This window comes from Heloderma suspectum, chromosome 17 (genome assembly GCF_057233095.1).
Source record: "Heloderma suspectum isolate Gila_16-S chromosome 17, 16-S_ref, whole genome shotgun sequence".
Taxonomy (NCBI): Eukaryota; Metazoa; Chordata; class Lepidosauria; order Squamata; family Helodermatidae; genus Heloderma; species Heloderma suspectum.
The window spans coordinates 2,496,013-2,512,042 of record NC_139474.1 but is presented as its reverse complement, the minus strand read 5'-3'; the positions used below and the strand labels follow the sequence as shown (position 1 = coordinate 2,512,042).

Here is a 16,030-nt window from a genome sequence, read left to right as displayed (position 1 = left end):
GTTGGGGACACCTTTACCTTCTTGGCTACTGTAACTTTGTATCTTTAATAGGTAGCAGCTGTGATGAAAAATGGCTTTCTTAGCCTTCTCTCTGCTGCTGCCAAGTGGGCGGCCTTCTCTCACCTTCACCTCTGCATAGACTGGGGCAAAGAGCCCTCCAAAGTCATGCCTATCTCTTTGAGCCACACCCCACTGAGTGAGGAACAGAACAGGATGTTAGTTTTATTGATGGAGCCTGCTCTCTAGTGGCCATTGTCAATTATTCACCCTGACCATTGGGTTGAAAAGGGGAGAACACCAACTTTGCAGATATATACAGGTGGGAAAGCTGAAAAACTATTTTTTAATTCAATGGGAAACTATTATGCATTACTGAAATGCAGGGGGAATTGCATGGCCGGAGTAGACCAGAGGCAGGCCTGTTATCAGCACGTGCAGAGTGTCTTCCCTTCAGTACTGGGTAATCACAACTAGAACTCACTCTGCTTTTGCAGGCAAAATGTTGCACTCTTGAGGCATGACGTTTTGAGCTCTAGCATCTTTCGGTTTAGGGATAAGTAAAAAACAACCCTTCTGAATGCAGTTACATGATACAGACACCAATGTGTTTAGAAGTCTCCATGTTTATACCACCTTTGCTGCATTTCCCATTTCTTTGTTTTGTTGTTGCTTTACAAGAGCATCTTCCGCCTACTCAGTGTGGGGGAGAAGGTCTCATTTGTCTTTCAAGCACTTAGACATATTTTGACACAATCTAAATGCTAATTCACCAATTTGATGCTTCACTTAATAGGTGGCATTTGTAACTGCCATAGAGCTAGTGAGCAGATGCTATGTGAGGCAGAGTCCCCCTTCAGTGTCTGTTTCTCTAAAGGAACAAGTATTTTTGGCCAGGACGCTGGCATCCATAGACCCATGTGTTGTGAATATTTTACCTCAAATAGGCTAGCAGGCTTTTTCCTTTGCTTATTTTTAAGTACTTACTCTACTTTCCCTTTTTCTCTCTTATATTCCTTTAATAAATATCTTCTTTCAGTTTGGACCTCAGGTCTGAGCATGTGTTTCTGGCGATTCCAACAGAAGCTTATCCCCATCTCCCTAGCCACTCAGACTCACCTACCCATATTTACTTATTTGCAACTAAGAGGAGGTAAGAAGAAAACAGACCCTCAGCCTGCAGTGACAGGATATCTCAGCTGGTTGCTACCTCATCTTAGGCAGATAAATAACTAGTTGCTCGGAGGTCCCTCTACCCAGGGTTAATGGGGGTGGTGGAAGCATACTAGTGATCAAATATTTTTTATTAATTTTTTATTTTTAAACATTTGTATCCTGCCCTGTATCATTAAGATCTCAGGGCGGCATACAGATAAAATCAATTTAAACAGTATAAAATAATAAATAATTTAAACAGCTAAAAATGTTAGACCATTAAACAAGCTAATAACAAATAACAAATCTAAAGCAATAAAACAGTTAAAGCAGTGTGCAACTTAGGGAATTCAGTTAGCCCCCAAGGGCTTTGGTGAAAAGCCATGTTTTAATTTCGTTAAAGCGTAAGTGCGCTTTAAAACCCACTTTAAAGGAAAAAACAAAAGGGCTCCGAAGGCAGGGAGAAGACTGGCCAGAGCGGGAAACTGGAGCGGAGCAGAAGGGGGTGAGGGAGGGGGGAATCAGCAAGAGGAGGAGGAGGGAACACTGATGAGGTAATCAGACCCAACCCAGATTCCACCCAGATTCCACCCAGATTCCACCCAGCCATCAAGAAAATAATTTGATTAGAGCTCAGCGGAAACAGCACAGAGCCCCAGGCTACAGCAATGATAAGCCAGATTTTTAAGGACTGTGGAAACAGGAAAAGGAGAAGATGTGACTGGGGAAACATTGCAACAAAGAGAAGCCGAAACACACCCAAGGATAGCCGATCCTCTAGTTCCTTTCTCCACTTCCTGTAGGAGGAAGTTATCAGCAATACAAATCAGGAATTTCTTGGAGGGACCATGTTTTGCAAAATTTGTCTCCCAACAAATATTGGGGAAATTTAAGTCCTCCATTACTATTACATTATGCCTCCTCGAAACATTGGCAATTTGCTTTTCAAAAGTTCCATCCTTGTCTTCTCCTTGATTGGATGGCCAGTAGTAGGCTCTAACCACCATGTTCCTTTTATCCTTTGCTCCATTTATTTTAACCCAGATGGGGCTACCAAGCGCATTCTCCTGTATTTCTGTGCAGAGATATGTATTTTAACTTATAGTGCAACTCCACCTCCCTTTCTGGACCTTCTGTGTGTGTTTTTTTAACAAGTTTTATATATTCCAGTCATGGGAGCCATCCCACCAAGTTCCAGTTACACCTATCAAGTTGTAATTTCCCTCCTGTATTAAGAGTTCAAGTTTGTTCTGTTTGTGTCCCGTACTCTGGGCATTAGTATATAGACATCAAAGACCATGTGCTTCCTGGTCTGGCTTTCTTCCTACATGTTTTTGAAGACTATTATTGGGCGCTAGTAGAGCTGTTCTCTCCGTTGTGGTGCATGATCCTTCATCCACTGTTACCCCCAACTTTATGTCTCCCTCCCTCCCCCGTAGGATTCAGTTTAAAGCCCACCAGTCACCACCACTGGAGATTCTTTTCCTTCATAATCTCTATTCCCTTTTTGTTTCTAGCTTTTTGATTATACTGAGATAGCCTGTGCTTTGTCCTCTGTTCACAACAGAGTCCCACTGGTGTAGAACAACAACAGAGTCCCACTGGTGTAGAAGTGTGTGTTACAAGAAAAAGAAATTTTAAAAAATTGTGAGGGACCTCCCCCTTGACCTCCCCTGCTGAACTCCTGTTTGCTCTCCTTGTTTGCTCTGATCGCTTGCTGTCTGGGAGCTTGCTTGCTTGCATAGCCCCTAGACCAGCTGGAGCAGCTTCCTCTGCTCTGCTTAGCTAGGAGACAGGAAACAGACTGAAACTCATTTGGATCCTCCCCTCAGAACTGTCTCAGGTACCTGGATTTGCTTCCCTGTCATAAGAACATAGGAAGCTGCCTGAGTCAAGGCCATTGGTCTGTCTAGTCCAGTACTGTTGACACTTACTGGCAATGGCTCTACATAGCTTTAGGCAGGAGTTTCTCCAGCCCTACCTGGAAAAGCTGGGGACTGAACTTAGGACCTTCTGTACGTAGAGCAGGTGCTGCACCACTGATATGGCCCCTCCCCAAGTCCCTTTCCCCCTCTGGTATCATGTCTATTTCCTTGTAAACCATATTTTCTGTGAATCACATTGAGCGAATTGGTAGAAAGGTGATGTATAAATGAAATAAGTGACTATTTATCTTCCATTTGAACCAAGTTCTTGGAGCTACTTGAGAGGGATCTTGGGGAATTAATCAATAGTTAAACTGACATTATTGGAGCTTTAATATGTCCTACACTGACAGGAATAGTGAGAGAGGCTCCCAGTGGATCCTTCAACCATGTGAGGAAGAAATTAGGCTGAGACAATAGATCAATATTCATATTCTTTCATTCTCATTGTGAGCTGCTAATCCAGGAAGGAAAATTATTCTTGATTTCTAGGGTATGACTCTGGTGTTCATTAACTTTATCCTTTCTAGCTTCAGTGGTAAAATAGCAGCATTGCAGACTCCAGTAACTGTTTGGAAACGCTCCAGCCACTATGTGTGCCATAGCCATTCCAGTCGAAGGCAGTATAGTCACCACACTGCCGTGGATTTTCTTCTGGGAAATATCCTCCTCCACCAACACAGCTCTGGGGAAAAGAAATGGGGAGAGTGGGCATTTGGAACATGGAATCTAGAAAGGGCAATATGCAACATTGCCAATGGAAGAAGCCAGCTCCAAATCTTATCCTTTAGTCTAGATACTCACATGTTCTGTATTGCATCCTGTGACTTTTACTCCAGCACACAGAGCCATGGCGGCTTTCTCGGTATTAAAGACCCGGAACTGAATGAAGCCAGGTTCAAACTCAGCTGGGAAAACAATTTTTTTTTTTAAAGACAAAGCAGGACGTTTACAGCATAGACTACACTCAGGACCCCAAGAGCTTGGTAGTTTATAGCTATAATTGAAATATAATACTCCCAGCTCAGCTGAGACATCATACCAAGCTGTGCTTTGTACAAATAGCTGAGAATTCCAAACCACAGCTTGAGCTTCCAGACATACAACAGGCAACCTATGATTTAGTGCTGCTTGCATTTCAGTGTTTAGCTTCATACATTTGTGTCTACATCATTCAACAGCTTCTTGAGGTAGAGCAAGGGCCATAATTCTAGTTATTTTGATTGATTTTAGATATTTTTACTCTGCTCTTCAGGTGACATGGCTCCCAAAGCAGCTTAAATAAAACCAGTACAAGCGAGAACAACAGCAAAAAGACCATAACAATCAATAGTGAATTCAGAGATCATGCCAAACCATAGTTAGCACAAATGATTTGTTTGTAAACCTATTTCAAACCATAGTTACTGATTCTGGTTTGCTGGGCAATCACAAACCATGGTTTATCCATTCAGATATCCCACCAAGCCACAGTTTGTGCTAACCCAATTTTGAACTTCAACCAGTATGAGTTTCCAAAGGTACAATTTATTTATTTATTTATTTATTTATTCATTCATTCATTCATTCATTCATTTCATTTCTATACAGCCCAATAGCTGAAGCTCTCTGGGCAGTTCACAAAAATTAAAACCAGGTAAACAATGGTTTATGGTTTTTGCCCCTTCATGGATCACTGCCTTGTTGTGGCGAAGGGGCTTGCGTAACTCAGTGAAGCCATAAGCTATGTCGTGCAGGGCCACCCAAGACAGACAGGTCATGGCAGAGGGTTCTGACAAAATGTGGTCCACTGGAGAAGGAAATGGCAACCCACTCCAGTATTCTTGCCAAGAAAACCCCATGGAATGTATCACAAGGCTAAAAGAGATGACGCCGGAAGATGAGCCCCTCAGGTCAGAAGGTGTCCAATATGCTACTGGGGAAGAGCAGAGGGTATTTCCAAGTAGCGCCAGAAAGAGTGAAGCGGCTGGGCCAAACCCGAAAGGACACTCAGCTGTGGATGTGTCTGGCGGTGAAAAGAAAATCCGATGCTGTAAAGAACGGTATTGTTTAGGAACCTGGAATGTCAGATCAATGAATCAAGGTAAGCTGGAGGTGGTCAAACATGAGATGGCAAGATTGAACATCGACATCTTGGGAATCAGCGAACTAAAATGGACAGGCATGGGCGAATTTAATTCAGGTGACCATATCTACTATTGTGGGCAAGAATCCCTTAGAAGAAATGGAGTAGCACTCATAGTCAACAAAAGGGTGGGAAAAGCAGTACTGGGGTACAATCTTAAAAATGATAGAATGATCTCAGTACGAATCCAAGGCAAACCATTCAACATCACAGTAATTCAAGTCTATGCCCCAACCACTGATGCCGAAGAAGCTGAGGTTGATCGGTTCTATGAAGACCTACAACACCTTCTAGAACTAACACCAAAAAAAGATGTCCTCTTCATCATAGGGGATTGGAATGCTAAAGTAGGAAGTCAAGAAATCACCGGGATAACAGGCAGGCATGGCCTTGGTGTACAAAATGAAGCAGGACAAAAGCTAATAGAGTTTTGCCAAGAGAACATGCTGATCATAGCAAACACTCTTTTCCAACAGCACAAGAGGCGACTCTACACATGGACGTCACCAGATGGTCAATATCGAAATCAGATTGATTATGTCCTTTGCAGCCAAAGATGGAGAAGCTCCATACAGTCAGTCAAAACAAGACCTGGAGCTGACTGTGGCTCAGATCATGAGCTGCTTCTTGCAAAATTTCGGCTTAAATTGAAGAACGTCGGGGAAAACCACTAAACCGTTCAGGTATGACCTAAATCATATCCCTTCTGAATATACAGTGGAGGTGAGGAATAGATTTCAGGGATTAGACCTGATAGACAGAGTGCCTGAGGAACTATGGACGGAGGTCCGTAACATTGTTCAGAAGGCAGCAACGAAATCCGTCCCAAAGAAAAAGAAATGCAAGAAAGCCAAGTGGCTGTCTGATGAGGCTTTACAAGTAGCTCACGAAAGAAGGGAAGCGAAAAGCAAGGGAGAAAGGGGAAGATCTATCCAACTGAATGCAGAGTTCCAGAGAATAGCAAGGAGAGACAAGAAGGCCTTCTTAAATGAACAATGCAAAGAAATCGAGGAAAACAACAGAATGGGAAAGACTAGAGATCTCTTCAAGAAAATTGGAGATCTCAAGGGAACGTTTTGTGCAAAGATGGGCATGATCAAGGACAAAGAAGGCAGGGACCTAACAGAAGCGGATGAGATTAAGAAGAGGTGGCAAGAATACACAGAAGAACTATACAGGAAAGATCTGAATGTCCCTGATAGCCATGATAGTGCGGTCACTGAACGTGAGCCGGACATCCTCGAGAGTGAAGTCAAGTGGGCCTTAGGAAGCATTAGTAACAACAAAGCTAGCGGAGATGACAGTATTCCAGCCGAGCTATTTAAAATCCTAAAAGATGATGCTGTTAAAGTGCTGCATTCAATATGCCAACAAATCTGGAACACTCAACAGTGGCCACAAGACTGGAAAAGGTCAGTTTACATTCCAATTCCAAAGAAGGGCAATGCCAAAGAGTGTTCAAACTACCGCACAATTGCGCTCATTTCACATGCCAGCAAGGTGATGCTCAAAATCCTACAAGCTAGGCTTCAGCAGTATGCGAACCGAGAACTACCGGAAGTACAAGCTGGGTTTAGAAGAGGCAGAGGAACTAGAGATCAAATCGCCAACATTCGCTGCATCATGGAGAAAGCAAGAGAATTCCAGAAAAACGTCTATTTCTGCTTCATTGACTACGCTAAAGCCTTTGATTGTGTGGATCACAACAAACTGTGGCAAATTCTTAAAGTGATGGGAGTACCAGACCACCTTACCTGTCTCCTGAGAAACCTGTACGAGGGTCAAGAAGCAACAGTCAGAACCAGACATGGAACAACCGATTGGTTCAAAATTGGGAAAGGAGTACGACAAGGCTGCATATTGTCACCCTGCTTATTTAACTTATATGCAGAATACATCATGAGAAATGCCGGGTTGGATGAATCAGAGGTCGGAATTAAGATTGCCGGGAGAATTATCAACAACCTCCGATATGCAGACGATACCACCCTAATGGCAGAAAGCGAAGAGGATCTCAAGAGCCTCTTGTTGAGGGTGAAAGAGGAGAGTGCAAAAGCTGGTTTGAAACTCAACATTAAAAAAACTAAGATCATGTCATCTGGCCCTATCACTTCCTGGCACATCGAAGGGGAAGAAATGGAAGCAGTGACAGATTTTACTTTCTTGGGCTCCAAGATCACCGCAGACGGTGACTGTAGCCATGAAATTAAAAGACGCTTGCTCCTTGGGAGGAAAGCTATGGCCAACCTAGACAGCATAGTAAGAAGCAGAGACATCACCTTGCCGACAAAGGTCCATCTAATCAAAGCTATGGTTTTCCCAGTAGTAATGTATGGCTGTGAGAGCTGGACTATAAGGAAGGCTGAGCGCCGAAGAATTGATGCTTTCGAACTGTGGTGCTGGAGAAGACTCTTACGAGTCCCCTGGACTGCAAGGAGGTCAAATCAGTCCATCCTAAAGGAAATCAACCCTGACTGCTCATTGGAAGGACAGATAATGAAGCTGAAGCTCCAATATTTTGGCCACCTAATGCGAAGAGAAAACTCCCTGGAAAAGACCCTGATGCTGGGAAAGACTGAAGGCAAAAGGAGAAGGGGACGGCAGAGGATGAGATGGCTAGATAGCATCACGGATGCAATGAATATGAACTTGAGCACGCTCCGGGAGAGAGCGCAGGACAGGAAGGCCTGGCGTGCTATGGTCCATGGGGTCACGAAGAGTCGGACACGACTGAACGACTGAACAACAACAACAAACAATGGTTTAGAGCTATTTATCTGCTTTCATTTCAGATCTGCTTAGCACTCCCTAACTTATAGAACATAGGAAGCTGCCTTACCCCAAGTCAGACCCTTGGTTCATCTAACTTAGCATTGTCTACTCTGACAGGCAGCAGATCTCAAGGGTTTCAGACAGGAGCTTTTCCAACCCTACCTGGAAATGTCATGGATTGAACCTGGGATCTTTGCATGCAAAGCTGGTGCTCTACCATGGAGCAATTGCCCCTCCCCAAATTTCAGCATCTGCATATAATCATTAGCTTATGCTATAATAAATTTGTTAATCTTAAGGTGCCACAATACTTTTTGTTGGTTTTGCTGTAATAAACTAACATGACTACCCTTCTGGAAATTTATATTCAGTATTTCATAATTCTATGAGGGAAGGTTGAAAGGTGAGTCATTTCTAAGAAGCAAGGGAGGGCAAGGATTTGTCACCTGTCACCAAGATCTTGTTAATCAATCAAGAAACACCTCCTGAAATGGTGATGACCAATCAATCAGGAGATTCCCACACTGTTCAGATATTTTTTTTTGTTGTCTCCCATATGTTTTTGTGCGTGGGGTGGGAGATAAAATTTCAGTTTCTAATGTGGGGATTTTCAGTGCATTCTTTTTTCTTCAAAAGTGAGGTTCAGATCTTGGAGAGCTTTTCTACATGAGGCATTTATTGTGTCTTACTCACGGTTTTACTTTCCTGTGTTTTCTTAGAATGGGGAAAATGGGGGATGTTTTTGAATGGGGAAAATGGTGTTGTTTCTCGTCCTCCTCTGAGCTATTCTGCTATAGCACAGCTCCACCTAGAGGTTATGTAGTGGAAAAGCAAGAATGGAAAAGCCCTTTGCGTAGAGTTCGGATTTCAATTCTGTGACAAAATGGAAAGTAGATACAGCGATTAACAGCCTTGTGTAAAAAAGCTCGGACTCTCTGTAAGATATTTACTTCGGTACATTCTTATATTCCCCACCAAAGGCACTGAAGCCACCAAAATAATTTTGCCAATGACAAAAAGCACCTTGCCCCAGGAAGCAAAAATTTACCTTGAGCATTTGGGGAGTAGAAGACAGACATCTGCTGGGCATTGCCAGCATCATAGATGACTGGTACTACAGGGCCATTGTTATCTGGACAGCTGCCAATTCCAAATTTCACTGGGTATTGCTGGAAGGAAAAGAAACATAAAAGAAAACATAAAAGCTGAAAAATATCCATAATAACAGGACCCGATGGTCTCCTAGTTAATGCCATTTCTGACTCTGTCAAAAATGTGGCATCCAAGTCAGCATGGATGTGAGCAATTTCATTTGCAAGATACAGCCCAAATTCTTCACAGTGGGCCTTTGAGGGTTCTATAATGTGGGCCCCACAATATACATTAAGGGAGCTTGTCACCACTCAAATAACTCGGATAGACGGCATCGTGCAGATGTATTGGTGGCAGAAAAGTAAGATTTCTTTGCTGCCATCATCACCACTGAGTAAGCCCAAAATGGGCCTCATGTGTTGGGTAATATTTGCTACAAGTGTTTTGCCACTTGCACTCTGGGTGTCAACCAAAGCATTTTATTGCCTTCCACTCCTTAGAATACCAAGGTGCTGATTTGGCACTACAGTTTGGGCAAGGGTGTTTGGGAGTGATAGCCCAGGTCTCCCGCTTATTCCAAGAAATGACCATGGCTTCAGCAGGACCGCTGGCTAGAATTGCAGGAAACTCTGCCAGAGAGGTCAAAAAACCATCTGGACTCATCAGTCTCTGGGGATGGACCATACAAACTAGTTCCTTGCCCTTGTTGAGGTTGCAAGCTGCCTTAAGGTCCAACTTAATTAAGTAACAATCTGTCCATGACAACAGAATCAACAGTCTTCCCCACCCGCAAATCCTTCTCCCCTGTTCCATTACAGAAGATCAGGTCCAAAGTGTGCCCAGCCATGTGTGTTAGGCTTGATACAATTTGGGACAGTCCCGTGGTTGTCATGGAGGCCATGCAATCTCAAACCACCCCAGGCAAGGTAGCCTTGGTATGAAAGTTTGAAGTCCTCCAAGACCATCAGCCTCAGAGGGTCTTCAACACCACTTATGAGAGCATCTCTATCAGCTTGAGAAGGGGGACTGTTGAGTAGCAGGGTGCAGTAACAACAGGGTATACCAACAGAATTCTTATCCTATCTCAAGTTCCCAACACCAGTTACAGGCACTCAAAATTGGGCAGGGTACCTGATCAGGAAGATTAAATGCCTACGGATGAAGACTACCCCCACTCCCATCCCCTCAAACAAAGTTGTGTTTGGTGCTGCACTCAATAAACTGGTGGGAACTACCTCAAAACCCAGACAGCACCACCTCTTCATGAGCACGTCCAGAGTAGGTGCAGCCCTCAAAGTCCCAAATGTTGAGTCACTAGGCAGAAATGCTGGATCATCAGGCAGCCATACTTACCTGGTAGAGCCTGAGAAGGTTGCCTCCTTCTGCAGCTAAGAACCCAGTTTCAGTGTGATATCTCAAGAAGGCAGCGGACATCCATTCCTTCAAAGGGGTTTCATTGGGGACGTGCCATATAGCCAAATCCCGAGCTTCAAGATCGTAATAGCCAGGGTTCTAGAAAGCAAATTCCTGTCCCTTTAGATTAGTTCCTATGCCCAGATTCATCCCAAAGTTCAGATTCAGCTGTTGCTTTAGTTTTTTATATGATGTTTTGTTGTTTTTGCTGCTTTATGATTAACTGTTGCTTTTTCATACTTGTATTTTAATTGACATAATGTGATTTTACTTTGACTTGTGTAAGACATGCTCTCCCCCTCACCCTTTTTGAGGAAGAATGGAGAATTTTATTATTATTTTTTACAATAAAGTGGCTGCCAGCATATTTCATTTTAAAACAGTAATAATGAGCTATCAGAAGTGAGGTTGAAAAACAACTTATACCAAGCAAAGCAGTGAATGTACAGCCTTGTTCTGATGTAGTACTAAACCAAAGTTCAGCATTATATCCAAGAGTCTGCTCCAGTATGAGCACAAGAAGAACATTAGAAGCATTTACTTCCATTTTCAACCAACTGCAGTTTGCTGTTTAATCAACTGGGAATTGCAGTTTTAACTATAGTTTATTCGAAAAGTCAAGATCAGAAACCACAGTTTGAAGCTAACTTGCTTGGACAAAGAATCATGTGAACCAGGGGTGGACAACATGCACCCCAGGACCACCTGGCCTCTAGTGTGGCCCCTGTTGCCAGCAAAAAAAAAAAAAAAGTGGTTTGTTGCCAAATTTCAGCATCAAAATTAAATGGAGATTGAAATGGGACAAACTTAGCTTGTTTTCTGTTGCAGTGTGCTGCTGAAATTTGGTGGCAAACTGCCAGTTCTTTTGCTGCTATTGCTGCACCATCAAAATTCAGTGGAACAGCAGGACTGTGGCACCCCTGGGGGGAGGCGGGGATGAAAAATGGCCCCCAGACCCAATGAAGTTGCCCACCCCTACTTTAAACTAGCCACAGCTTGTCCCATTTTGGATGAAGTGGCAAACTATGGTTAGCTGAAAAAAATGGAAGTGAATGCTTCTGATGTCCTTGTAAAGGAGGAGAGCATGAATCCAAGGCTTGTTTGCGTTGTACTAAACTATGGTTTAGTTGTTATATCCAAATGCATCCTATGTCAAGAATCCTTTCTAATCAAGAAAACCCATCATGTGATTACCTTGTAGTCATCACTTGTTGAGGCCATGGCTGATCCAAAGGTGGCATTGTTGGACCAGTTGCCTTCTCCACTGGGGTAGTTGCTGTTGCTGCCCTGCTGGCTAGACCAACGGTCTCCCTGGGTACATTTCCCATAGATGTTGTTTTCATGGATGCTAGCTACCAGTGTCCAGCCACCTCCATTGGTAGTCATGTCACAGAAGGTTTGGTAGACCTCGCCATCTTCTGTGGCCAAGTAGTACAAACCATCTGCAGAAAGAAACCCAGAAATCTGTAGATCAAACCCTCTCATGCCATTTGTAGCATTAACTGTGATCATAATCTATACCAGGCACAGGTTTTTAGAGTCCTTCCTATACTGACTGCAAAGCACTTGTCAGTCCCTGTTTCACTGTGTGTCAGACACAACTTTTCCCAACACAGCTCTGAATCAGTTAAATAGTCCTTCTGCTCACAGAATGCTGGTTCAGCATCTCCTCTCTAGCCAGTGAGTTCAGGACCCAATGTGTGATGCTGTCAGGCAAGAAGAACATATGTATGGGCCATCATATTCAGACCATTGTGCCCACTTCAGTCCTTTTCCAGTAGTTCTGGATCAAACATAACCCTTTCCCAGCTTACACACCTGGAGCTCCTTCCAGTGCTGTTTTGATTTCCTTGCAACTTCGAGGCAGAGTCTGAATGAGGCTTGGAGGTAAACCTTGCTGGTTCTGTAGGCAGGTAGCATCTTCCCATTTGACCATCAGGTTGAGGATGTCTCGTTTCAATGAAGTAACACAGCCATTGAAATCTGCACAAAATGGATTTATTAGGGCATTGGTCATCGACTAATGGATCAGGATCCACAAGTAGATTATGGTCTGGCATAAGGTAAGTCACACCAGTGACACCAAAACACTTACTTTTTAAAAAGAGAGGAAGGTTGGAAAGAGAGAGAGAGTGAGGGTATTGTATAGTTCCACATTTATACAGAACCTTGAAGGATCCTGAACCAAAGATGCCATGGAGTTGAGCAGAAATCCCCCAGCACCACCTTTTGAAAATGTCTGTTCAGATAAGAGCGGAACCACCAGAAAGCAATCCCGCTCACACCTGACCCCTTCTAGCTGCTCCAGAAGGACGCCACAGTTGATGGTATCAAAAGTCACTGACAGGTCAAGGAGAAACTGTAGGGTTGCACTTCCCATGTCTCTTTCCTGACAGAGGTCACTGCACAGGGTGGCCAAGGTTGTTTCAATGCCATAACTAGGCCTGAACCCCAATTGAAATGGACTCAGAAATCAGTCTCATTCAGGAGAGCCTAGACCTAGTCAGCCAGCACACACTCATGCCCAAGAAGGGAACATTTGCCACTGAATCTTCCAGGTCCAGCAATTATTTCTTCAGGAGCAGTCACCCAACTGCCTCCTTTAAGGCAGGCAGATTGAGGCAGCCACCTCATCCTGCTAGTTCCCCTGGGTTGGATAGAGCGGTGTGTGCCACATGCCCTGCTCTAACCCCCTCCCCCCAAATTAGTCTGCTACCCTTAGGTGTGGTGGAGGATGCTGTCATGTTGCCAGAGTTGAAGACATTCAACTGTGCATGGAATTTGGTAATTCATCTCAGGCAGCAAAATGTCTTGAGCTGGCTCTGATTTCTTATTAGGATGGGTGAAAATTTCATTTCAGTTCGGTCTTGTTAAGAATTTTCCAAAATTTGCAAAGTTCTCCGTATTTGGGACAAAAAGAACTTGAGATTTAAAAACATGTGGGAGAATGTGAAATGGACAGATTTATCTATCCAGGCCCAAGGCTTGGAGTGCTTAGCTCTTAAAAATCTGGGTCTGTATCCCTGTGTATTCAACCATGCTAGTGCTGAATTAGGGTTGCCATCTCTTTTTTTCTGACAAGCTCTCAGCTTTAACAGCTATATGGCAGGCAGGTACATCATGGTCCTTTCTGTGTTGGGAATACCTGTACCTATTGAATTTGGCTGGTACAGATGGGTGAGCATTTCATTTGGTTTGCTTTTTATAAGAACTTCCCAAAATTTGCATGTCTTCATAAACACGATGGAAAGAATTCGAGATGGATTTAAAAATTTGAATGCAGGAGAAAGCGAAATTGACAGATTCATCCATCCCTAGCCCTCATCCAGGCTGTTTCCAAATCCTGCAAACAGATACAGTGGACAGGACTTCTGCACTTTTAAATAGTTATTACTTCCCGAAAGAACATCTGCACTTACCACACTGCTGGCCTTTTGGAAATACAAACACACACAGCACGATGACCATGAATTGCTTCATCTTTCTGAGCTGGAAGATCAAAGGTCCATTATATGAGCCACACTCCCAAATTTGCATATGCACTCAGATGGAAAGAGAGATGCCTGCTAAGCAAGCAAATTGAGCTATACACAGTTTGGACCTTCTGCATATCCAAAATGCAACTGGCTGGATTTGAGTCTTGGTACAAATCCAAAATTAGTTTTGGCAAAGGTTGGATTATTTGTAAATCAGGAGATTTTGGCTGCAATCCTTTATCTGGGAGGAAGTACTCAATTGTACTCAATAGGATTTACTTCTGAATAGATACACATAGGATTGCAGTGTTAGGCACTTTAAATTTGACGTTTGCCTTTTTGCAAAGTTAAAAACTCAGACTTTATTCAGTAGTGGGAACTGCCACATCCTTGCCACATCTCTAGGCAAAGTTCCCTGACAAAAAAAATATTTCCAAAGCAATTAAAGAAAGCAATACACTTCAAAACCTGAAATATATGGAGGCAGAGAGGAAAGGAACTGATGGAAACATGTCCCAAACTTTATAAAACTCTGCCATTGTTCCAAATGCACACCCTGTGCACAGACCTGGCACCAAGAGTCAGCATGGTTGGGTACCTGCCAAGACTTATGCACTAGCAGTGGGTCCAAAACTGATAATGTCCCAGCCATTTATTTTTCTGCCCTTATGCCAAAAATGGTACTCAGGGAGGCTAACAATAATAAAGATTAAGAACATTTTAATTAAAGCACAGCATTAAAATAGATCCATAAAACCACAGTTAAAGACACAACAATGAAATACAGTGACAGCACTCAAGCAATTAAACCACTTTCAGCAACAGACCAGCTTATATGCCAAATGCCTGCCTGAATAAAAAAAAAATGCCTGTCAATGGAAGGACTACAGAGAGGAGGCCAACTTAGCCTCCCTCACCAGGACATTCCAGAGCGTGGGAGCAGCCATTGAGAAGGCCCTCTCTCACATCCCCACCAATTGCACCTCTGATAGGAGTGGGACTGAGAGAAGGGCTTTCCCCAAAGATCTTAAGACCTGGACAGGCTCGTATGGGAGAAGCGGTCTTTCAGGTAGCTTGATCCCAAGCCATATAGGGTTTTATAGATGATAACCAGCACTTTAAATTGTGCCCAGAAACAGACCAGCAGCAAATGAAGCTGTTGTAACAAGGGATTCCCTCTAATTAGCCTCAGTCAACAGTTCTGGATCAGTTGAAGTTTCCGAACATTTTGCAGTCCCATGTGGAATGCTTTATAGTAGTCCAAATGGGATGTAACTAAGGCATGCGTGACCATGGCCCGTTCAGCTGGACAGGAGGACTGAGCTGGTGAGCTTCTGCTGTCTAAACTGGCCAGCATGCAGAGATGAACTCCTCCAGGCTCCTTACCCCTTCCATGGGAGGCTGGCATCCATTTTGGGAAACCCAGGGCAAGTCAATCCATCTTACTTTATATAGCAGAAATGGCTGGGGAAAGGGAGAGGAGAATTCCAGACTCACCTAATATCAGGAGCTCAACTTCTGCTGGGTTTCCAACTGCAAATGGTAGCCGCGGCAGTAGCAGGTTAAATAGGAAGAAAGGCTGAGTTCGACGTTGTCTTCACTAACAGCTAAACTGATCTTGGAGCACAGCTGAGCAACTCAGAATGGGGAGAAAGCCCACAGTAGACAGAGATTGTTCACACACACACACACACACACACACGCACGCACGTGTACACACACACACGCACACACACACACACACGCGCGCGCGCACGCGCGTACACACACACACACACTGTGGGCAGAAAAGCAATGAATAGATGGCACATACATTCCTCATACTAGGTAGGATTGCCTAAGCTGGGTAGAAAGCCTGTATTTACACTAGGAGTGTTCCACCCTCTCCCTCCACGCCATGTACCTTTTGGGGAAATCCGGAGCTGCATGCCAGCAGTGGGTGCATGCCAGTGGTGGGGCAGAGCTATCCCCCCCCCCACACACACACTATCCATTCATATTCTCTCTCACACACACATACACTCACACCACTCTCCTTCACCCTTTCCTGTGTCTCTTCTTTATCCCCTACTTTC

The 16,030-nt window shown here is 43.8% G+C and overlaps 1 protein-coding gene across 1 annotated transcript; it reads right to left on the bottom strand.

Moving 5' to 3' along the window:
- Positions 1 to 1,284: 1,284 nt before the first annotated feature.
- On the bottom strand, positions 1,285 to 15,751 carry LOC146334196 (intelectin-like protein). Its single transcript, XM_084823955.1, has 8 exons — positions 15,453 to 15,751; positions 13,899 to 13,968; positions 12,298 to 12,462; positions 11,674 to 11,921; positions 10,420 to 10,578; positions 9,023 to 9,143; positions 3,882 to 3,985; positions 1,285 to 3,762 (listed from the first exon to the last, which is right to left on the bottom strand). The coding sequence occupies exons 2-8, from the start codon at positions 13,957 to 13,959 to the stop codon at positions 3,610 to 3,612; spliced, it is 1,011 nt and encodes a 336-aa protein (XP_084680081.1). The 5' UTR covers positions 13,960 to 13,968; positions 15,453 to 15,751; the 3' UTR covers positions 1,285 to 3,609.
- Positions 15,752 to 16,030: the final 279 nt, after the last annotated feature.